This window comes from Nomascus leucogenys, chromosome 3 (genome assembly GCF_006542625.1).
Source record: "Nomascus leucogenys isolate Asia chromosome 3, Asia_NLE_v1, whole genome shotgun sequence".
Taxonomy (NCBI): Eukaryota; Metazoa; Chordata; class Mammalia; order Primates; family Hylobatidae; genus Nomascus; species Nomascus leucogenys.
Window position 1 is genome coordinate 21264883 of NC_044383.1, and position 23575 is coordinate 21288457.

Below are 23575 nucleotides of genomic sequence, written 5' to 3' on the forward strand. Positions count from 1 at the left end.
ATTATTATCCTGTCTTTGTATTGTGTGTGTGTGTCTGTTTTTCTTCCAGCCCTAGCCCATGTACTTATGTAAGTTATGTTCATGTAATATAGATTTAGTTCTGCCTTTCTTATTGAACATCATAACATAAACATTTGGCATCTAGACACACATACACCAAAAAAACACGTGTGCATACGCAGACATCCACGTGCACACACATGCACATATATATGCACACCCTCATATATATACACACACACATGCATACATACACATATGCACATGGAGAAAGAGAGCAAGAGTGTCTTAATGGATCACAACTAAGAATTTTGATAAGAACACTTTTCTAAATCTATATTCAGTATTTTTTCTATGTCAGCTAAGGATACCTAGGGGAGATTACTTTTCTTCTTTTTCTTAATGTTTCTATTGTGTTTAGAACTAATGAGAATTTACAAGAGATTGTTTTGAGAGTACTTTGCCTTATTTTCTCAAAGGAGAAGTTATGAGAGAAGGGTAATCAAACATCATGAGGTTGTTAGTTAATGTCAAGTCAAAACGCATCCAGTCACTGGTGAGAGTCATTTGGGCTTTATAGGCAGGGATGACCCAAAAGACCTTTTCCCCAAAATGTTAATCATACAGATTGGCTTTATTCCTTGCGTCAGAAACACAATACTGGGAATTTTTTTAATGTAAAGGTAGGTTAGAATAATTAGAAGTCTGTGGCAGACCAAGCGCAGTGGCTCACACCTATAAACCCAGCACTTTGGGAGGCCGAGGCAGGCAGATCATGAGGTCAGGAGATCGACATCATCCTGGCTAACATGGTGAAACCCCGTCTCTACTAAAAATACAAAAAATTAGTTGGGCATGGTGGCGGGCGCCTATAGTCCCAGTTAGGAGGCTGAGGCAGGAGAATGGTGTGAACCCGGGAGGCAGAGCTTGCAGTGAGCCAAGATCACGCCACTGCACTCCAGCCTGGGTGACAGAGCTAGACTCCATCTCAAAAAAAAAAAAAAAAAAAAAATGTGGCATCTATGTGAGTCTAAGAAGCTCTAGTTGTAGAAACCTCTGGGAGAATTGGGGAATTAGCAGTCAACATGATATATTAATACTGTATACTGTAGTCATAGGTTATTTATTTTAAGGCATTTTATTTATTCTATAGCACCAGGTAGAGATACAAGATCATAAAACACAATGATGAAATACAGCAAAACTAATACAACATTGGCTTATTCTGACAGCGAAGGATTTGAACATGGCTATGAGTATGCTATTTGTTTTCTACTAGAACCAATAAAATATGTCTTCTGTTTTTCCTGACTACAAAAACTCTGAATTTGCAGAAAGAAGAGATCCTAAACTCGTTGGAACTCCAGCTTAGAGACCAAGTCTAGACTAAATTGAGTCATTTTACTCTAGCCTATTACTAAACAAACATACACTTCATGTATCCAGAGATTTCATAACTAGTTTAATTTCTGAGTTCACTAACACAAGTTGTAAAAGAATCATCAAACTGCAGATTGCAAAACTTCTCAAATACCTTAAATACAGAGAGACAAACCCATGTGTTGTTTTCAAATTATAAGCCTACTAATTAAGTCTTTACATAACTAAGAACTTAGAACTCTGCCTTTTCCTATCACAATCCAGCCAATTCACTACCAGAATTGGCTCATTCAGTTTTGTTGGCAATGTAAATCATTTATATGGGCATATTCTGGACCACTGGGGTGGCCAGTTACCAAGATGTGCTACTGCATACTTTCATTGGCTGCATTTGCATTTGTGTTTCTGATTTCGTGTTAGCTTCATTCTAATGATCGTAAGTGAATGAGACAAAAACAGATGTAAGCTTCGATGTTTAAGTAAAAGCTAAATGAGATCAGACCATTTCTTATAAATGAAAACTTTTTAGTAGAGCAAATAGAGAAAAAATAGCATTGATTGTCACAAGGCGTTTATTTCTAGGGTTGGGTCACCAAACTCATAGCACTTGTGTCATTGGAGTCACTATTATAGTCATGTTTCCAGCAGCAGTTTCACTGGGGCAATGCCACGTTATTAGGTTAAATTAATGGGAGTTGTATTCTTCTTGTGGTTATTCTTTTTGCAAATATTCCTATTTAATTTGTAATTTTCGTTTGACTTTAGAAGTATACATCTGCTATAAAAACAAGGAGTTTATACCTATATCATGTTTATATATTTAACAAACGGTATAATACAAACAAATTAGGTTAGTGCTAGGGGCTTTCAAGAATCCATTTCGTTTATATCATTAGGTTTGAGCAAAACTATCGTATTCCACTCTGATTCCCACATCATCTCCCATGTCATCAGTTGAAAGATTGGAACCCCCTGCCTGGGGGCTTAGCTCTGGTCCTTAGGTAGAATGCTACTGCCTCAATGACAAAGCCCCTTTTTGGCAAAGTCAGCTATTAATGTGCATTCTGCATTTAGCATTGACTTTGTAGTTGCACCCTACATTCTCTTCAAAATGCTCAGCGGTACTTGGTTGGTTCTGCTAACCTTTTAAAGTTAAAATAGCTTTCAAAGGAATTCACTGCAGCCCTGACTTGAGTATGGAGAAAGGAGGCTCCTCCCCCAGCTTTAGAAGGACTGTGAGATCTAAGGGCCATGGGAAGTAGCCTAAGTTTTTCTTAGAAAGAAAAAAGCGTCACCAAATTCACAGAAATTATTGGAGTGCATATTTGGCAAAGTGCTATTCTCTGCTCCCCAACAATGTGGTCTTCTGTTTGTTCATTTTGGCAGCACAATAAACGTGTTTGTCATTCGCTGAGGACCATTGTGGGTGGAGGAGCGGCAGCTGACTGGCTAACTCCTATAACACGGCACAAACCCCCATCATCATGATGAGGTGGTGGAGAACATCTGTGGACCAGAACGGGAGGGAGATGGCACTCAGAGACAGTTCTACAAGGGTAAAGCCAACTCAACAAAAGAGTTAACAAGAGTCAACTCAGGGGTCTTCATAAAATTCCACACATTTTAGACAAAGACAATTTTGTTCATCCCTTGGGGATTCTGTAGCTCACATTTATCAGTACAAAGAACCTGACAGATAAACCTAGGTTGTGGACCTCTGACAAATAGAAATCAGTGATGGTGCTTTGTACTCTAGGGCTTTCACCGTAGAACTTAAAAACGATGAGAATCTAGGATTGGAATTTTAAAAGTTGATTTACATGATTTTCCTGTAATGATGAGAGCAAAATCTGTCTGTGAGATTATTAATAAGTGAACCGTCTTACCCCATCTCCTCATGTAGTTGCTTCCTTCTTATCATTCAGGTGAGATCTTGGGTCTTAGCTGAAATGTTTCTTCCTCTAAGGGGCTTTCCTGGCCACTCTCTAAATAATGTCCCCCATCGCACCCTAAATACTTTACACATATTAGCAAGGGAAGGGGCCTTGTCTGTCTTGTTCAGGGCAGTAGCCACAAGATCAGTTCCCGGTACAGTCATCATAATCATGTCTCACCCTGACTGGGTGTTTGCTGTTTGCTGGGCATCGTTCAGTGCCCTTAGCTGTAATTAAATATCTATACCACAGCCATGTAGATAGGGGCAATTATTAGCCCAATTCCACAGAGGAAACAGGGGTATGGAGGGGTGAGGTCATTGCCCAAGGTCACTCTGTTAATGAAAGACAGAGCCATAACAAGAATTCAAATATTTGTTGAATGAACAGATCACTGAAAATCTTGTTCTCCAAATGTTGGAACCCAAGGGAAGCCATCTGGGGATGGCTTTACTAAGACTTGGGGAAGTGAGGTCCAGTTCTGTTTCATCCAATTTACTTTCGGTTCCTCCCTCTCTTCAGAGTTCAGGGGCTGGTCAAAGGGAGACCTCTTGATCTCGCCCCCTCTGCCCCACTCAGGTGTGCTTTAAAGTATAATTTTCAATCCTTAAAAGTTTTGCTGGGGCCAAAGTTAAGCTTCTCTTAAAACACTGTCTGCCTTTTAACAGCATAGCCCCAGGAAATCCCAGAAGTGTCTCTTTTCCTTACCTGAGAAGCTATAGAGACCGGAAAATCCCCTGCCTGTAGTGAGTAAAGAGAGAGAATGCAGAAAGTTTAAGAAAAGATCATGGAAAGGAGAAGTCTCAGAGTGATGTTTCTAAAACACAAAACCTGGCTGGGGGCTGCGGCTCACACTTGTAGTCCCAGCACTTTGGGAGGCCGAGGTGGGCGGATCACTTGAGGTCGAGACCAGCCTGGGCAACATGATGAAACCCTGTCTCTACCAAAAATACAAAAATGCACCGGGCGTGGTGGCACGTGCCTATAATCCCAGCTACTCAGGAGGCTGAGTCGGGAATTGCTTGAAGCTGAGATCACACCATTGCACTCCAACCTGGGCGACACGGTCTCAAAAAATAAATAAATAAATAAATAAATAAATAAATAAATAAATAACACAAAACCTGACCACAGTCCTCCCCTGATTAAAACATCAGGTGCTCCATTGCCCTTCAGACAGTTTATACTGGGGGTTTACAAAGTTTCATTTCACAACACTTTCTCTCCAAGGCAGGAGTTGGTAAGCTTTCTGAAAAGAAAATAGTAAATAGTAAATTTTATCAGCTTTTCAGGCCGTCCCATCTCTGCTGCCACAATTCCACCCTGTAGTTGCAGTGTACAGCTGTAGACAATATCTACATGAACGAGTGTTGCTGTATTCTAATAAAACTTTCTTTAAAGGCACTGAAATCTGAATTTCATATAATTTTTTTTTTTTGAGACAGAGTTTCACTCTTGTTACCCAGGCTGGAGTGTAGTAGCGCAATTTCTGCTCACTGCAACCTCTGCCTCCCAGGTTCAAGTGATTCTCTGGCCTCAGCCTCCCAAGTACTGGGACTACAGGTGTGCACCACCACTCCCAGCTACTTTTTGTACTCTAGTAGGGACAGGGCTGGTCTCGAACTCCTGACCTCAGGTGATCTGCCTGCCTTGGCCTCCCAAAGTGCTGGGATTAGAGGCATGAGCCATCATGCCTGGCCCTGAATTTCATATAATTTTTACATGTCACGAAATATTGTTGTTTTGATTCTTTTTTTGAACCACATAAAAATGTGAAAACTGTTCTTAATTTGCAGGCCAGAAAACCAGGTGGCACCTGGGCCTTGGCCCTTGGCCATAGCTTGGTGACTGTCCTCTAAGATAGAGCCGCTATAGCTTCCGGCCTTCCCACAGGTTTTGCCCCACCCTTCATGTCACACTGTCCTTCAGGTCTCACTTGGAGATTGTCAGCAGAGCTCTTCCGCAAGCCCTGCACTAGGTTGAATCCCTTTGCTCCATTCAGGATGAATAGCCCTTATCCAAAATACTTGGGACCAGAAGTGTTTCAGATTTCAGATTTTTTTTTTGGATTTTGGAATCTTTGCATTATACTAGTTGAGCATCCCTAACTGGAAAATCTGGAATCTGAAATCTAAAATGCTACAATGAGCATTTCCTGTGAGCATGACCTTTGAGCATCATGCGGATGCTCAAAAAGTTTCAGATTTGGGAGCATTCAGATTTTGGATTTTCACATTAGCGATGATCTACTGTGCAACCATGGCACCAGCCCACCGTCACCACCCTTAACAGTAATTTCTCTTTCCCTTAGTGTCTAACATCTCTCTCCTTGCTAGACAGTAAATCCCTTGAGGACAGGGCCTGCTTGGGTCACATTTATTTCTGAAATCCTAGTGCCCTGCCCAGGCCAGACAGTGCTGGATACTCAGTAAAGGTTTTTTGACTTGCACATGACATTCTCATGACATCTCATTTTTCCTTCCTTCCTTCCTTCCTTCCTTCCTTCCTTCCTTCCTTCTTTCTCTCTTTCTCCTTTCTTTCTCTTTCTTTCTTTCTTTCTTTCTTTCTTTCTTTCTTTCTTTCTTTCTTTCTTCTTTCTTTTTGTCTTCTCTCTCTCTCTCTCTTTTTTTTTGAGACGGAGTGTGACTCTTGTTGCCCAGGCTGGAGTGCAAATGGCGCAATCTCAGCTCACTGCAACCTCCGCCTCCCAGATTCAAGCGATTCTCCTGCCGCAGCCTCCCGAGTAGTTGGGATTACAGGCATTCCCCACCAAGCCCGGGTAATTTTGTATTTTTAGTAGAGACGAGGTTTCACCACGTCGGTCAGGCTGGTCTCAAACTCCTGACCTCAAGTGATCTGCCCACCTCGGCCTCCCAAAGTGCTGGGATTACAGGCGTGAGCCACTGAGCCCGGCCCCATGACATCTCATTTTCTATTATTGTTCACTGCATGCTCTGTTTGGAAGCTCAGCACTTCCTCATTCCTTGGGGGTATTTGAATTTAGGGTACAGATAGAACTTTCAGAGCACATAACAAACCTCAACTCCTTCGTTTGGCTTGAGCTATTCCCCACCCCTGGCTAGAAGACTCCAGGAGCAGGTGAAGGTTGTGCCCACAGGCACAACTGGTTTGGCAATTCAGTAAAAATGCTCAAACCGGCTGTGCCTGTGGACGCAGCCCAGAGTGAACTCAACCATTTGGAAAACAGAGACGCTTACTCCGCAGGGAGAGCTCCACGACCAGGACTCCCCCGCTCTGGTCCCGCAGGAGGCGCTTCCGTTTATCGCAGGTCTGAAGACCCAGAGAGGCAGAAGGGAGAGAAGTGGGGAAGATGGGATGACGCGTGAGCAAAGGGGAGAAAAGAGAAAGAAAAGACATTTTAAAAAGGTCACAAATGGGGTGGAGTCACAATTCCCCAGTCAACAGAGATGAGTTACCTCTTTAAAAAATAACCCAGAGACACAGTGTTCATCCCTTCTCCAACTTGAATACAAAGAAAGCTTTATTTTGTTAACTCTTCAAGCCATAGGGAATCCTGCTGGAAGAGGCCATTGAGTGTGGAAGGGATTGATACCGTTTCCTTTGATAAGGCTTTTACTTATCACTCTCACGACAATAATTAGAGAAATGGACACTTGCAATTGTATTCTGGTTCATTTTCTTTCTTTTTAAAAATATGGCATCGATACTTATCCTTTGAGCAACTGTACAATGCCTCTGCCCTCCTCTCCCTGGCTCTGCACTTTCTGGTTTCTTTCCCTTTTGCTGTTTGTGCTCATAAAGAACCATTTTCTGGCCAAATGAATCAGTAGCAATAGAGATTATGACCTTATTTTTGTTGTTTACTATAGGCTATGTGGATAGCATCCTCTTTGGAAACACCGAGGTCTCCAGTTGAAAGAGACCAGAAAGGAGAACAGTTTGAGATTTGGCACGTCTAAGTGTCTAAGTGGTGGTTCTCAGGCTTGAGTGAGCACCGGAATGACTGCTGGCTTGTGAAAGCACAGCCTGCCAGGCCTTCCTCTCATGTGGTCAAATCAGCCATGATCCAGTGTCGGGAATTTCTGCAGCATCTCTCTGAGGTCACAGAGGTGAACCCTTGAGCTGTTCAGTCAAGACTAAAAACACCCACCTTTTGAGTTATGTCCTCGGCCTGTCCCTGCCACCTAGACCTTGAATTTGCCTTGCCCTTTTCACTTCTTCAAAGTATTTCCATGTCTGTTATCACTTTCATTTACCTACACTGCCCTCTGATGAGGGAAGGGCCATCATTACTTAACACACTTTGCTTAAGGATGAGAAAGCAGGTCCCAGCAGGTTAGGCGACACATGCCAGAGACCATGTGGGTTGTTGGAGGCAAGGCAGACAGGGCCCTGAACATCTGCCCCCACGAGCATCTGCCCTTATACTCAGTGCCATTTCCTCCAGATGCCCTCAGCACACAGCTGCCCTGGCCTAGTTATGATTTCCCCACTCAGACTCCAGCTCCTCCAGTACTGGCACCCTTTGGGTAGCATTGTCCTTCTGGAGAGAGGCAGCTCACCACTGGGCAGGAGAGTTTCTCACTGTCGCAGATGAACGTCTCACAGTGTAACCACACCTTGGAGAGTTTGGGGATGTTCTGGAACCGGAAAGCATTGAATTGGAAGGTTGCCCTGTGATCTCTCCCATTCTCATGCACGAGGACGGTTTCATCCGTGGGGCAGCTGAGGCAGATGGGGAAAGAAGAATGAACTGTCACCTCCTTGAACTCCAGCAAGAGCTGCTAAGCAATTTACACACAAGGCTCCCAAGGTAGTTATATGGCCTCTAACCTTCCCAGGCATTTTGATTAGCAGCACCTCACTTGATCCTCACAACTGTGAGGTCAAGTTGATGAGCTAGGAGATGGGTATTACTGTCCTCATTCTATAGACAAGGTATGATGAGAGGGGAGTGACTTATAAGAGCCACACTTTTAGTAAGTTACACCTGTGTCCCAAAGAAAGAAAATCCCTAGGAGATAAGGCCCTCTGAGGAATGGAATATGTCCAGCCCTTGAGGGACATACAAAGTAAGGACAATGGCACCAGGAGCAGCATTGCCCCTGTTGCCACAGCTGCCCGAGCTCGTCATACCCAACACATTTCTGTGTGTGAATTGTGAGGTTTTGCATTGAAAATTTGTATTTATGGTGTATTATTTAAATTATATACGTCCACATAGTTACCTTTGTAAAAATGTGGTCACATTTTTTATATAAACACAGAAATAATGACCGAAGGATATCGTCTAAATGTTAACACAGGCTGATACAAAGGGATAAAATTATGGGCATTTTTGGTTTTCTTCTTTGTATTTTTATGTATTTTTCCAAATTCTCTATAATGAGAATATAATATTTGTATAATATTCCAACGTCTCAAAGGTAATGATTCAGTTAAAAAAATGACACAGGCATTTATTTAAGCTAGTGGTTCTCACTTGAGGATCTACTTTGTGCCCCAGGGGACATTTGGCACCGTGATTGTCCAGAATGGGGGAAGTGCTGCTGGCATCTAGTGAGAGGGCAGAGACCAGGGCTGCTACTGAACATCCTACAGTGCACAGCGCAGCCCCCGCAATGGAGAATGGTCCCACCCCAAATGTCAAGGTGCCAACATTGAGAAACTCTGGTTTCAGCAAACATACTTTTTCATTTAACAAAGACTGATGACCTAAGTGCCATTCCTTTAACTAGGTGTTGGAAACAGACACAGCCATTCTTGCGACTATACAGAGAAGCCCACGCTATCGTGGGGGTTTGTTATCTGCAGATAAGAAGGGGCACCAAGGTCTGTCCTTCTGCAGGAAAAGGTCTATGTATCGAAAGCGTCAGACCACTGAACAGCACCACAGCAGGCCCCAAATTAATGCAACTCTGAAGCATCTTACTTTCTGTATTGTAAACTTGGCACACACGCCAGAGAGTGGTCCAGTTACCCCAGGGAACCTTCATGATGTTCTCTACCCCACCCCCATTCCCTCAGAAACAGACAACGGCGGGCCAAGCTAAAGGCAGGTGCTAAGGAAGTCAAGTGTGAGAGTGAGGGAGTGAAGTGAGGGAATGCTGTACCTTTGTACCCGGACCAGGGGTCAGAGCCAGGTCTGTGTGTGGTGGGCTCTGAATAGTGATGAAACTGGCATTTTCCAAGTTGTGCAACAAGACTTCTGGAGGATCATTTTGTCAATAAACCCGAGATCCTTGTATGAACTCAAGATGGGAGTTCTTCAAATAGCTCTTTGCAGCCAGAGTGCCCCAGGCATGGTCAGCCAGTGGAAAATAATGTAAGCAGAGCTTTGTCAGGGGGTGGGGAGTAGGCAAAAAATAGGCAGGTCTAGATGCCTTGGCACTGCTGCTCCTTGGCACCAGCTGCAGCACCCACACTTCAGTGGCAGCTGCCTCTAGGTGGTGGAAGCCCACAGGAGGCTTTTATGCCCTCTCTGCATGAGCCTCCTTTCCCGTGTCAGATTGCTCTTTGAGAAAAGTATGCTGCTTTTGGGGCATCCATGTGTACAGGGAAATTCCTGATGATATATCTCCTGCCATCTCTCCAGGAACTTTTATAAACTGGATTTTTTTCCAAAGGGGCCCAGTGTGAGCAAAAATCATCTGGAGATGGTGGGAGTGGACTTTTCCATTCTCCCCTTTGGCACTGAACTTCGTGCATGTATCTCCAACTTCGAGGTGCCATGTCAACTAGGAAGAATGTAGAAATGGATCGGGATGTCTTACATCTGGCTGTGTTGAAATGCAGATTCCGTGGGTTTCCCCAGAGTCCTTCTGATCTGGTAGGTTTACAGTGCACTTGCATATGTAATAGGCACCCTACGCAGTTTATGTGTACACTAGAGCTTGAGGACAATTGTGCAGACCACCCAAAGCCACAGGCATCCCTTTTTCAGCCGTGTTGCACATCTGCCAGATGGGAACAACGGCACTAGAACTCCCTGCAGAGAGATGATTCCAGGGGTGGCAGAAGCCTTTGCCTAGTGTGACCATTGCCTGAGAGAGATTCCCAGTGCCTGATAGCAATTTCAAGTCCCTGCAGGTCAATACGTTATTTCAGAATTCCTGGAGTCATTTGATTGCACCATTGCTAACAGAGGCTAAATGAATTGAATCATTCAATGGCAGATGTGAGGTAAACACCCAAATTAAGCTGCCATCTCTACAGGAGGCTTTGCTGGGTTGCGTAGGTGTGCCTCGGTCAGCCTGTCCTATTCAGGCCACTCAGGAGGTAACACTGACTGAGTCTGAATCCCAGGCCTTCTCCTTACTAGCTCCATATCTTGGGCACGTGTCTGGACCTGTGCCTCAGTTTTCTCCTCTATAAAATAATGATTATTATACTATCTACTTTAGAGAGGGTTTAATGACACTTAGATAAATTAATATTTGTAAAACACCTATCTAGAACAATGTTTGGTATATTGTAAGAGCTGTATAAGTGTTTGCTAAATAAAAATAGAGGTCCAAAATAGCTCCACTTTTGTTATTCAATTATCTTTATCCTTGACATTAATTTTTCCTTGGCCTGATGGGTTCTGAGAATAACACAGGCACATCGGTCTGTTATGTGCTTTGTTTAGAGAATGATCTCTTCTTTGTTTACTGCTAATTATGTGTATGATGTCCACATCTCTTGTTTAGCCCCGTCTCTCCTCTGATTTCCAATGGTACAATTCTAAGTACTTCTGGACAATCATCATTTGAAGCTTAACATGTCTGTTAGTGAACTCAGCGAGAATCCATATCTCCTTATCCAAAAACCTCCTTCTCCAACAGCCAAATCCAAACACTCTTCCTCAGCTTTGTAGTCTACAGATTTAAGAACACAAAGCCATCTTTTTCCATTACTCCCCAGATTTCTTGCACTGTCCTTTCCTCCACCTCCTATCTGATTAGTTCCTACATTTTCTCATTCCTGTAAAAGTGTCTCCCTACTTTTTATGACCTTGTTCCATTCACTTGGCTACAATAGCAGTTCATGTCTTATCACCCTTGCACAATAGCTGCCAGGGCCTCTAATCTGGTCTTTCTCCCTTCCGTGCATGTTTCTAAACCATCCTGTGTATGACTTCCAGTGTTGCCTTTCTAGGGTGCACTTCTAGTACTACTTTAGTGCTTTACTCCAGATTGTAAAAGCTCCCGGTTATCTACTTAATTAGTAATAAAAACAATGATCTTATTTAAAATGGTTGGACTATCTAGCAGGTACCATCTGCTAAGCTTTTGATATGGATTATTTAATTTAGTCATCATCACCGTGGTTCTGTTATTAGACTAACTGGATTTGCATTCAGCCTGCTCACTTCCTCTTGCACACATACACACATGCACACATATGCACACGCACACAAACATTTACTATGAGACCTTACCCTCTCTTGTGCCTCAGTATCCTCATCTGTAAAATGGGGATGATAGGAAAACTACCTTTCTTGTTGTACGGCTTAAAGGAGTTAATATAAGGTAAAGCTCTCAGAACAGTATCTGGTCCCTAGAATGCACTATGTCCTGTTTCTTAGTATTTGTCCTTTGCCTGGAACCACAGAGGATGTCACTGCTGTAACTCCAGCAGGCTTCACCTCTTCCTCCCAAGCTTTCCCAAGCCAGAACAAAGTAGCCCGATAAATGCCTGGTTCCACTGCTCAGCCCTGTCTCTAGGTAGTGTACCTACCCCTTGTTGATCAGCTGCCACTGCAAGGGATACATGAAGTCAGCCGAGGGGGTGGCCCAACAGCTGTTCAAGACCACTTTAAACCTGGAAATAAAACAAAATGGCATCACTTTGAAGCAGAGAATCTTATGCCTACAAACATCTGATGATTAAAAAGTATGTCAGCTAGTCTTTTTTTTCTTTGCATTTAAACATATAAACTTGGAGGAAATGTACTTACCTAATGCTTAACCCTTTGGCCTCCACTCCTGCAAACAGATCTGAACCGATTTCAGATGCCTCCAGGACAAAGGGAGCTTCTTTCTTGGTGGAGAACTTGGCATTCTTTGGAAGGAAATTGACACTGGGCATTATGAACTCTCAGATTGAGCAGCTGGGTCTACCAGGAGCAGATGAATTGGGATGGGGAGGGGATGAGAATCAACCCAAAGACATAAGCACGTGAGACCACAGAGAGGTCCTCCAGGACCAGAGAAACTCTATCTCTTAGGACGCTATGCCATCTTAGAAGGGATGAGGACATCATATAATCACGTATTCTAGAACTGCTCATCATAGTGAGACACACACTGTATGTCTCATTCACGCCAATGAGATTTTACTAATGGAAGACAAGTGAAATTCAGGGATATTAAGGCACTGTGTTATACTGAATCGCCCAAGGACACAGGGACTGAGCACATTCAGCACCCGCCTCTGCCCTCACTCATTGCTACTTTTTGCCTGAGCAGATTTCAGCGTGGGTTGGGAAGTGTAGGATCTGATTCCCAGTACAATCATCAACAACAGCAACAATCACAACCACGACGTAGTGATCAACTACTGTGTGTTGGCCACTGACGATGGACTCTTGTCAGGATTTTATTAGCGAACAAAGCAAAGATATCTGCCTTCAATGGTCTGGCATATTCTAGCAGGGAGACAAACAATAAGTAAGTAAATGATATAATATGTAACTACAGGCCATAGGACATTATCTAGAAAAGCTATAAAACATGCAGAGCGGGATAAGGAAGATCAGGAGTGTGAGGAAGGGCAGGTGGCAGTTTTAAATACAGTGGTTGGAGAGGCCTCACTGAGGATGTGACATTTGAGCAAGATTTGGAGGAAGTGAGGAGGGGGGCCGTATAGCCATCCAGGGAAGAATGCTTGCGTCAGGACAAAGGCCCTGGGGCAGGACTGTGGCTGGCAGCACGGCAAGGAGGCCAGTGTGGCTGGAGCAAGTAAGTGAGGCAGGAGGGTGGAGAGTGGGGAGCGGGGTGGGGGTGAGGTTAGAGAAGTTATGGGGGCTGATCAAGAAGACTGGGGCTGGCTGGGCACTGTGGCTCACACTTATAGTCTCAGCACTTTGGGAGGCCAAGGCAGGCAGATCACTTGAGGCCACAAGTTCGAGACTAGCCTGGCCAACATGACGAAACCCCGTCCCTATTAGAAATACAAAAATTAGCTGGGTGTGGTGGCAGGCGTCTGTAGTCCCTGTAGTCCCAGCTACTCTGGAGGCTGAGGCAGGAAGATCTCTTGAACCTGGGAGGTAGAGGTTGCCATGAGCCAAGATTGCACCATTGCACTCCAGCCTGGGTGACAGAGTGAGACTGTCAAAAACAAAAAACAAAAAACCTCAAACACTAAACACTGGGTCTTACACTCTGAGTGCAGTGGGGCAATAAGGAGTCAACACCACGATCTGAGCACAGGAACAGCAGGTTCTGATCACTGGCCTGGCATGTGTGATATTTGCCTGCCATTCTTATCAGGACATGCTGGGTGAGCTGTTAGTAACAGCAGTGTTTCTGTTTGACTTACTCAAAGGAGGCTGATTTCTCCATTCTCTGAGTCTTGAATTGATTCAACTCTAGTAACAATCTTGAACTGCTCTGTGGATTAGCTTTCTTTTTTGTTTTTTTTGGTTTTTTTAGATGGAGTCTCGCTCTGTCGCCCAGGCTGGAGTGCAGTGGTGCGATCTCGCCTCACTGTGAACTCCGCCTCCTGGGTTCACGCCATTCTTCTGCCTCACCCTCCCGAGTAGCTGGGACTACAGGCACCTGCCACCACGCCGGCTAGTTTTTTGTATTTTTAGTAGAGACGGGGTTTCACCGTGTTAGCCAGGATGGTCTCCATCTCCTGACCTTGTGATCCACCCGCCTTGGCCTCCCGAAGTGCTGGGATTACAGGCGTGAGCTACCGCGCCCAGCCTGTGGATTAGCTTTCAGAGACAAAAGCATTACCATGGAAGGGCAAGGATCCTGTGCTAACCCGAGCTTCCACCGCTAACTTGGGACACACTATAGGCAAGTCAGCCTTTCAGGCCTCAGCTTCTTCCTATGCTAAATGGACATAACCTTTGTGACTTTATGTAATAGGAGAATAAAGCTTAGACCAGGTTACTGTTTGAAAGATTGAGTTTCATAGACCTGGAGATTTGCAGAACTGCAATAGGTAGACAGCGGCAGGAGGAACGGATTTCAGCAAGGATGTCTAGCTAAAATGGACTTTATAGTATTCCATGGTATATACATACCACATTTTCTTTATCCAGTCTGTCACTGATGGGCATTTGGGTTGATTCCATGGCTTTGCTATTGTGAATAGTGTTGCAATGAACATACACATGCATGTATCTTTGTAATAGAATGATTTATATTCCTTTGGGTTGCATTTATCTTTGTAATAGAATGATATACATTCCTTTGGGTATATACCCAGTAATGGGATTGCTGGGTCAAATGGTCTTTCTGGTCGTTTGCAAAGACATGGATGGAGTTGGAAGCCATTATCCTCAGCAAACTAACAGAGGAACAGTGCATGGTCTCACTTATAAGTGGGAGCCAAACAATGAGAACACATGGACACAGGGAGGGGAACAACACACACTGGGGCCTGTTGGTGGGTGGGATGGGGGAGGGCGAACATTCAGAAAAATAGCTAGTGCATGCTGGGCTCAATACCTAGGTGATGGGTTGCTAGGTGCAACAAACCACCATGACACATGTTTACCAATGTAACAAACCTGCACATCCTGCACATGTACCCCAGAACTTAAAAATAACAAATAAAGATAAAATAAAATAAAGTAGACTTTACCCCTCACATGTCAAACACACAGGGACTTTGCTGAGAGGACTCAGAATCTCTTTCGTTTCCTAGTGCCTCTGCCATTATTTTACTGACAGGAAGTCCAGCAAGGGCTCCCTGATTCAGTCACCTAGAAGTCAGTTGCTTCCTCCCATTTGTCAGCCCCTGCACCATTTAAATGGCTGCAATAATTGGATAATAATATTCTTAATCATAAGGGATCTACTGGCTTAATATGCAGGTTGAAGTGGCAGATTTACAGTGGTTTTTAATGTTCCTTGTTATGTTCTGGGATTTGTCATATTTTGAGAGGCCATTTTCAAATATGGGAACTTACCTGGGGACCCCGATGTAGTCTCCAGACCTGTCAGAGGTATCGCTCCCAACTCTTTCTGCCAGGGACCAGCCAGCAGAATGTTAGAATATTGGAATAATACCTCTCCTCATGGAAGAACCTGCCTGATTCTGTTACAAAGTGAAGAACAGAGCTGACACCATTAATTCAATTTCTGAAATAGAACACTAATGATTGAGTTCTCTATATTCTCACCCAACAGCTCAGGCAAGGCTTGGGATAATTTTCCCCCTACTTTCTCTATAATGTGAAAATTAGAAACCTATTCCAGATCCAGTAACCTTCCTTTATCCACAGGAGATATGTTTCAAGACCCCCAGTGGATGCCTGAAACTGCAGATAGTACCAAACCCTATATGTATTACTTTTTTTTGATCTGATAACATAGATGGCTGCTGAGTGACTGACAGATAGGTAGTGTCTACAGTGTGGATATTCTGGACAAGGGGATGATTTACATCCTAGGAAGTACAGAGCGAGCGGTGCAAGATTTCATCATGCTACTCAGAACGGGTGTGCAATTTAAAACTTAAGAATTGTTTATTTCTAGAATTTTCCATTTAATATTTTTGGACCACAGTTTACCATGGGTAACTGAAACCATGGAAAGCAAAACTGTGGGTAAGAGGGGACTACTTTACTGAACAATTGAGTCACAACTAGCCGGTGTCACAAGTTAAGGATGAGTACACCTGGCTTAACAATAGTTCATGTGGAAAAATCTCAGAGTTGCTCCATGTGAAATAGTGGTGAAAAAAACTGCCCTAAAGTTATTTTCCTAGGACACATTCCTAGAGTCTTCCAGAACCTAGAAGGTCACCTCTGACCCACGATGGCCTGCACAGGTCTGATAAAGTCTAGAATATAACACTTCAACTCTGGGCTTCATTTTTTCATAGGGATAGTGAGCAACTGGATCATATTCAGAGAAGAGTGACTAAGATGGTGAACCACCAACAGAGACAAGGTGTTTATCTTGGAGAAGGTGGACATATTTGAAGGACTGTCAGCCACATAATTATATGATATTATTTCAGAAGACAGAACCGGGACACATGCGCGAGAGTTCAGGGTGTCAGATATCAGAGCTGATCTAAAATGGGAAGGCCCAAATATCATTGTTTTTGGAAGAGGTGGGGAGGCCACCCCACAGCAATCTTGCAGAAGGGTTTTAGGCTTTAGGTGGAAAGTCAAGGTTCACCACCTCGGAGGCTTGTTTTGACTCTTGGAGTCTATGATTTTGGCTTCCATTGCTTGCATTTTTTCCATTTTAAGCTTTTTCATTTCTCTCTCTCTAAGAGGAATGATTAGTACTGGTTTGATTGAATAAAAGTCAGTATAATCCCACACTGACATCAATGTTCAGCCTTATAAAGGTAACAATGCTAGAAGCCCTCAGAGTTTCCACTTTAAATAGAGTCAAAGTCTACAATGATGAGAATGGCTACTTTCTTGGGTACTTAACTACTTAACTTGTGCCAGGCACTGTGCTAAGTCCTTCCTAAAGATTATTTCATATAATTCTATAACAAACCTATGGGGTAAGTGCTATTATTATCCCTGTTTAACAGATGCAGAGATAGAAGCCCAGAGAGGTTAACTAACTTGCCCAAAGTCACACAACTAGTAAATAATGGAACAAGGCTTCAAACTAGTGGTCTGTTGAGAAGGCCCATTTTCTTAACCACAGCACTAGGGTATTTCCATAAGCCAACTACCTTCTTTTATTTTGTATTGAGAGTCAAAATAACTTTTCACTAGGAATACCAACCATGGGATATTGTCAAGAGAGAGTGGGAGGGGGATGGAGAGAAAAGAAAGAGGAAGCCTGCTGAGTAGAACTGGTGCTTTTAGAGCCCAGCATTTGAAGCTCTCAGGATCCTAAGCAATTAGCAGTGCGTTGATTCCATTGTGTTATCTAGGGCAGAGCTCTCTTTCTGGTAATTTGATGGAAATATATGCAGGGAGCAGTTGTTGCTTCAGAAACACATAAGAATGCTCTGAAAGCGGAAAAAGGGAGGAGAAAAAAATACCAATCACATGGGTCAGGCATAGGGAACTGAGCCCATGGCGGGAATGTTAATTAGTACGAAAGTGTCAGGAGACAGAGTCCCTTCTTTGCTGAGGCCCATTTGTCCTGGAAAGGTCTTGGTGGGCCTCAGGGGACGCTTGACCCTTAATTCTATACTTGTTGAAGGGAGTGTCCCGTTATCTGTCTGTCCAGCCCAGAGGATGGCCTGGGGGATGCTGAGGACATGTCTTTTATTATTATTATTATTTTAAGAAAATAAGCTCATTCCAGTTCTAAGACTTGATGTTTTGTTTATGCCTGAAGCTCAACTCTACACAGCTGATGGTGGGTAATGATTTTTGACAATCCTGGTGTTTCCGTGTTGCCAACTATTGTAAAACCTTCATGGAATCATATCTATAATTTTATCTGGTTAAAATAACAATTATTCACTTCCAGACAGGGACTCAATAGCAAAGGCAGCCTGTCATCAGGGAGTCCCCTGAGACTGTTGTCAGTACGCGGAAGCCAATTTTCCTCTCCGGACAGCTTTCATCAGTGACTGTAGTGGTTTCACCACCTTATCATCACCCTGGTGGCCCATGCTGTATTTAGCCCCCGATTATAGGTCAAGGGCTGTATGGATTCCTTTTCTCAGTACTTAACCACTAGTGGTGTGTGGCTAGGGGCAGATCTAGATTTTGTAGGATCTTGAAACTTTTACAATGTGGAGAGCCCTCTTTAATGAAAAGAATCACATTTTTGAATACAGAATTAGACACAAGGCCTTGAAAGGGCCTTGAAATGAGTTTCATTCCCTTCACAGTAAGTAAAGTGACCATATCTAGGAGATCTGTGTTCCAGACTGGCCACCACTCTGAACTACCTGTGGGCTCTCAGGCTAATCCTTCTTCCCTCTGGGCTTCTGGTCCTCATCTGTACAACAGACCAGGTTATTCTAGGATCCCTTACAGCTCTCCCCTTCTGAGTTCAGCAGGGCTAATAGCTTCCAGGCAGCAGGTTAAGCAAGTTTAAAGAGTTCCAAGTTAATGGAGTTACAGGTAGTACGATGTTTCTCCTTTGAGAAGTGAGTGAGTTGGACATGATGCCTTTCCAAGGAGGTCCTCTGGCTCTAATGTTCTATGCAAAGGTTTGTATTTCTGCCCACATCTTCCTTTAGCCTGCTGGGACAGTCTCTGTGTGCATGTGTCCTCAATGCAAGCTGCAGGTTTGAAGAAACAAAGCAGCCATTCTAAAGAGGAGAGCAGCTGGGCAAATGGCCATTGCATATTTAGTTTCTCTGGAGCACTTTATTTTGAGAGAGACCAAAGTGTGCCTTTAACTTCTATGTCAACAGGGGCAGCCTGCCCAAATTAAGCAAGGAGGAAATGCTACTTGAAAGGCTTCAGAGACCAAAGAATTAGGCAGTGGAGGCCGACCCCAATCCTTCTCTTTAGCCCTGTCCCAGTCAGGAACCTCAATACCTTGTGCCAAATATTTTAAGATCTAGATCTTAAATATAAATCTCTGGAGTGGGTTGTAGTGGAAACTAATCTTGACTAAGAGTCAGACATTGGCTGTCTTATTGTCTGTTGACCTTGCCTCAGTTTTCTCATCTGTAAAATGGGAAGGTTGGTCTTATATCTTTGCGGAAGGTTGGTTTTTTTGTTTTTGTTTTGAGATGGAGTTTCACTGTTGTTTCTCAGGCTGGAGTGCAGTGGTGCGATCTCGGCTCACTGCAACCTCCGCCTCCCGGATTCAAGCAATTCTTCTGCCGCAGCCTCCCAAGTAGCTGGGACTACAGGCACGTGCCACCACACCTGGCTAATTTTTGTATTTTTTTAGTAGAGACGAGATTTCACCATGTTAGCTAGGCTGGTCTTGAACTCCTGACCTCAGATGATCCACCTGCCTCGGCCTCCCAAAGTGCTGGGATTACAGGCATGAGCTACCATGCCTGGCCGGAAGGTTGGTCTTATAGCTTATATCTTATACCTTTCAGCTCTTCTATCCAGCCTATGAATCTGACTTTCTGTGACACTTAGTTTTTAAAGAGGTTTAAAGCTAAACCAAAGTTCATGTTTCAACTTGAATTTAAGAATGGGGCTCTGCGCAGAGCTTGGGGAAGACTGAATCCCGAGGAAGCATCCCACCATCTCCCAGAAAGGCCACAGGGAAGTAATGGGAACCTGGAGACCACTTACAGTGTAGAAGTTGAGAGACAGTTGGCTTTCAAATGTGCCCATGCTCCCGTTCTTCACGTGAACAGTGGCCACTCTGAAAAGGGGAGAGAATTTTGCATAAGGACTGAAACACACTGATTGATAGGACCTGCAGCACACACACGAGGCAGCCAGTCCTTCACGCCGCACAGCAACTTACCTCTGGTCAAAGGCAGCCTGGTTCACCAAGTAGGTGGAGTGGTAGGTGCAGGAGAAGGAGTAGTTGACAGGCTGGTTTTTTACAATCACTGTGCTGTCATTGGAAACGATGTGACTGTAGAAGTGATAGATAGGTGGCTTGTACTGGACAAAGAAAGGAGACAGTCAGGATGAATCTGTGTCCCTGCGATGGGAATGAGGGTTCTGGGAAAAGTGCAAGAAGATGGCTCAGAAACAAGTCCAGTGGGGAGACAGGAATATCTGCCACTGACAGTGGCATCCACTCTTCTCGTCTGCGGGTGAGCTGATAATTTTGTAAAGGGTTCCTTAGTTTATTCAACTAAGAGTGTTTAAAAATAATCTAGGTTGATGTCGTATGCTTAAAAATCTCCATGTACCCATTGGGCTTCTGACCAAAAAGAACTGGCTCAAGAATCTCTGTTTCCCAAAGTCAACTCTTCATCCATCTCTCCTGTCCAAGTATTCTAAATGAATGCTTCACCCATCTCCAAATTCTAGAATGTTCCCTTCTGGTTCTTTGCTCTTTCCTTCTTCTGACTATAAGCACGATTTCTGAGACTCTTTCCTCTGACTTGTTGGGCTCTAAAATCACAGAATATTAGAGCTGGAGGGGATCTTGAACATCCACTTGAAAAGTGACTGACCTGAGACCACACAGATGATTTCTAGTTCACCAGGATATACTCAAAGACATGACATCTTGTTAATCATGCTCATGACTCTTCCCATTAAATCACTGAATCCTTGTGAGGCCTTTAGAAAGAGGAGCTGGCCCTGGAAGCTCTTTGCTCTCATGCTCTGAGATGGATAGATGCACAGCCTTCTGGCAGGTAGGGCAGTAGGAATGCTAGACCTTGGTGGGGAGGTTGGGAGACCTAGCCTCCCTTCATGATTCCATCCCTACAGGCCCTGAATGAGTGACTTTATTGGGAAGTCTCAGATTTCTCGTCTGTCATGTGATACTTGGTAAGAGGGCGTCTGTTTCCTAATAATTATCTTATGATATCCCATCCTGGGCACTTCACAAGACCGAGTTAGAAGTTGTATTATACATTGGTCACTCCCTAAACTGCCCTTCCAAATGCTCTTTGTCACCACTTTGAAGTCTCAGGCAGAGAATGGCTCATCCATCCACCCATCCAATCCAGGAAGGATGGCGGCTTGTGAGCACAGGCTCAGAACTTGAAGGTGGGAAATGTACTTTGTTCTACTAGAAGGTAGCTTCACTGGCTTTGGCAACAAATTAGGAGGATAAGAGTCAAGCCAAAAGAGTTATCTAAACTAGGCAGAAGAGAAGATTTTTTTTTTTTTTTTTTTTTTGAGACAGAGTCTAGCTCTGTCACCCAAGCTGGAGTGCAGTGGCGCAATCTCGGCTGACTGCAAGCTCCGCCTCCTGGGTTCACGCCATTCTCCTGCCTCAGCCTCTCCGAGTAGCTGGGACTACAGGCGCCCGCCACCACGCCTGGCTAATTTTTTGTATTTTTAGTAGAGGCGGGGTTTCACTATGGTCTCGATCTCCTGACCTCGTGATCCACCCGCCTTGGCCTCCCAAAGTGCTGGGATTACAAGCGTGAGCCACCGCGCCCGGCCAAGAAGATTTTAAATAACACCAACATTCCAGGATATTTGGGAATCAGGACTGACCTTTAAAAGGAAATGGGTAAATTCTGAATCCTTTCAAGGACGGATGGCGGACATCTCATTCTCGGGTCCAGTTGCCTTACCTTAAACAACTCTGCACTGTGTGGCCTGGTCTTACCTCAGACTGGGTTCCACAGTAGGACTTGTTTTTAGGTGATAAATCTGGGATCACAAATTGGTAGTAACCTCCTTCGTGGACCCCGTTGTAACACAGCCCTCCGAGGGCCAGCTGATGAACTTCCCATCCATAGGGACACTCAGGGATTTTGGTGATGATGGTTTTGGGATAACAAAACACAAGAATGACATCTGGAAAGAGCACACATATAGTTTAAAATCAGTTATGGTAATCATGCTAACCTACATAAAGAACAGTGGATTCCAGCTACACCTGAGCATGCAAAAGCAATTGGTTAAAAACACCTTCCCTGCTATTCTTCACCAGCTGTGACAAAAGTTTTCCCCAAACTTCAGTCATTGAACAGTCACTCTTACAGTTTTTGCTGCATTTCTTTAATAACTGCACCACATTTAACATGGAATTAAAATTAGTCCATTTGGAACTTTAAGAAATGTATCTGTGAAACCACAGGTAGGATGTATTAGACATATATAAATATATATTAAAATCTCCATAACAATGAGCACATAACTTAAACATTTTAAATGTCAGTTTTATGCATAATATTGTGAAATACTGATTTAGGGCACAAAATAGAAATTCAGTAGTTGAATGGAAAAAAAAGTGGAGGTGTTTTATATATATATATAATGGGATGTGGGGAGAGAGTGTGTAAGTGAGAGAGTGAAATAGAGTAAGCATTCTCTAATTAAAAAAAAAGTCCGAGTTTATCTAATACATTTTTGCTCCATTTGGGAAAAGTCTGATTGGTATTTGGGGGGGGTTGCTTAAGTACTTTTCTACTTGGCTACATCATTGCATTTTTATAACAAGTTAAGCACAGAAGTGCTGAGCATTGTAAAAGGAAACTTTTCTTCCCAGGAAAATGGACCGCGGTGAGGACATACCTGCTTTATTTGGAGGGCACGATTTTGCAGAGGCGTCTGCAAAGATGGCCAACAGGACAAAGGCCTTCATCACCATTGCTTCTCAGAACCTGGTCTCTGCCAGGTATCCAAACCAAGCTGGCCAAATGTTTACGGTCCTTCCAGGGCCTGAGCCTCGATCATTCTAAGTCAGAAACATGAATGAAAAGTTAAAATCAAGGGAAGAACAAAGCCGCACATACAGTCTTGGAATTTTCAAGGGAGATCAACGATGTTGTATCGTTTCTAATTGTATCCTGTTAGCGCTGAGAGGCAAAAAGTGGGGCTCATACCGTTGGAAGCGTCAGTGACACATGGAGTTGTTCATGTTCCCGACTGTTTCACCCTCTCCGGACTGTAGAGGCTGCCTGCTGGATGCTCCCGAAATCTGCTGCCCCAGTCCTAGTTTGACTTTATATAGCCCGAGGATGTAAAAGAAACCAGCTCCAGGTAAGTCACAATGAGCATGCATTATCCACTGTGTGGGGAATAAAAGGGGGAGCTAGCACAGTAATCCGATGGGAAGCTCAGTTACTTGAGTCTAATTTCTTTTGCTTTACAGAGTTGGAAAAACTTGTTTTTTAACTGCTTCAACCAAGATTGGGAGGAAAAGTTTATTTTTTCCCCGTTTGTACACAAAATAACTCTGAATGGAGGCAAACTATTTCTGTGCAATTCCAGGTGATAATTTTAATTCTTTTGTCTTACTTTCTTTGCTTTATTTCCTGCTTTCTTATTTTTGTGTGTAGATGAACTAAACTTTGATAAGAAAACTCAGGTTTAACATTGTTGCACCTGATAACTATAGATATATGTGTATGTGTGTGTGAACGTAAACATTTTAAAGGATTTTCCCTCTAATTTAAAAAAAATAAACTCTAGTGTCTTGAACTTCATCCTGAAGAACAACTTTTAACTGTACACCCTTCAGATTTCTAAAGCTTTATTAGTCTCCCAGAGCAATGACACTGGAAGAAGAAACTTAGAAAGTCTGTCTTATAAGTCAATTCTTAGTCACCTGACAAGATCC

General features: G+C 43.6%; 1 protein-coding gene across 1 annotated transcript; it reads right to left on the reverse strand.

Moving 5' to 3' along the window:
- Window positions 1–1119: 1119 nt before the first annotated feature.
- TECTB (tectorin beta) lies at window positions 1120–22935 on the reverse strand. Its single transcript, XM_030802308.1, has 11 exons — window positions 22839–22935; window positions 22528–22690; window positions 21617–21807; window positions 19838–19980; window positions 19660–19732; window positions 12238–12341; window positions 12018–12101; window positions 7859–8021; window positions 6533–6605; window positions 4023–4055; window positions 1120–2886 (listed from the first exon to the last, which is right to left on the reverse strand). Exons 2-11 carry the CDS (start codon window positions 22601–22603, stop codon window positions 2837–2839), a joined length of 990 nt encoding a protein of 329 aa, XP_030658168.1. The 5' UTR covers window positions 22604–22690; window positions 22839–22935; the 3' UTR covers window positions 1120–2836.
- Between the last annotated feature and the right edge of the window lie 640 nt (window positions 22936–23575).

What these genes read in the sequence shown, in the direction of transcription:
- TECTB (XM_030802308.1), bottom strand. Translation starts at nt 22,603, where the DNA reads ATGGTGATGAAGGCCTTTGTCCTGTTGGCCATCTTTGCAGACGCCTCT. An exon ending in GCCAAAGGGTTAAGCATTAG is followed by an intron (nt 12,102 to 12,237) that starts GTAAGTACATTT and finishes TTTTATTTCCAG; the next exon opens with GTTTAAAGTGGTCTTGAACA. An exon ending in TGGCAGCTGATCAACAAGGG is followed by an intron (nt 8,022 to 12,017) that starts GTAGGTACACTA and finishes CATCTGCCTCAG; the next exon opens with CTGCCCCACGGATGAAACCG.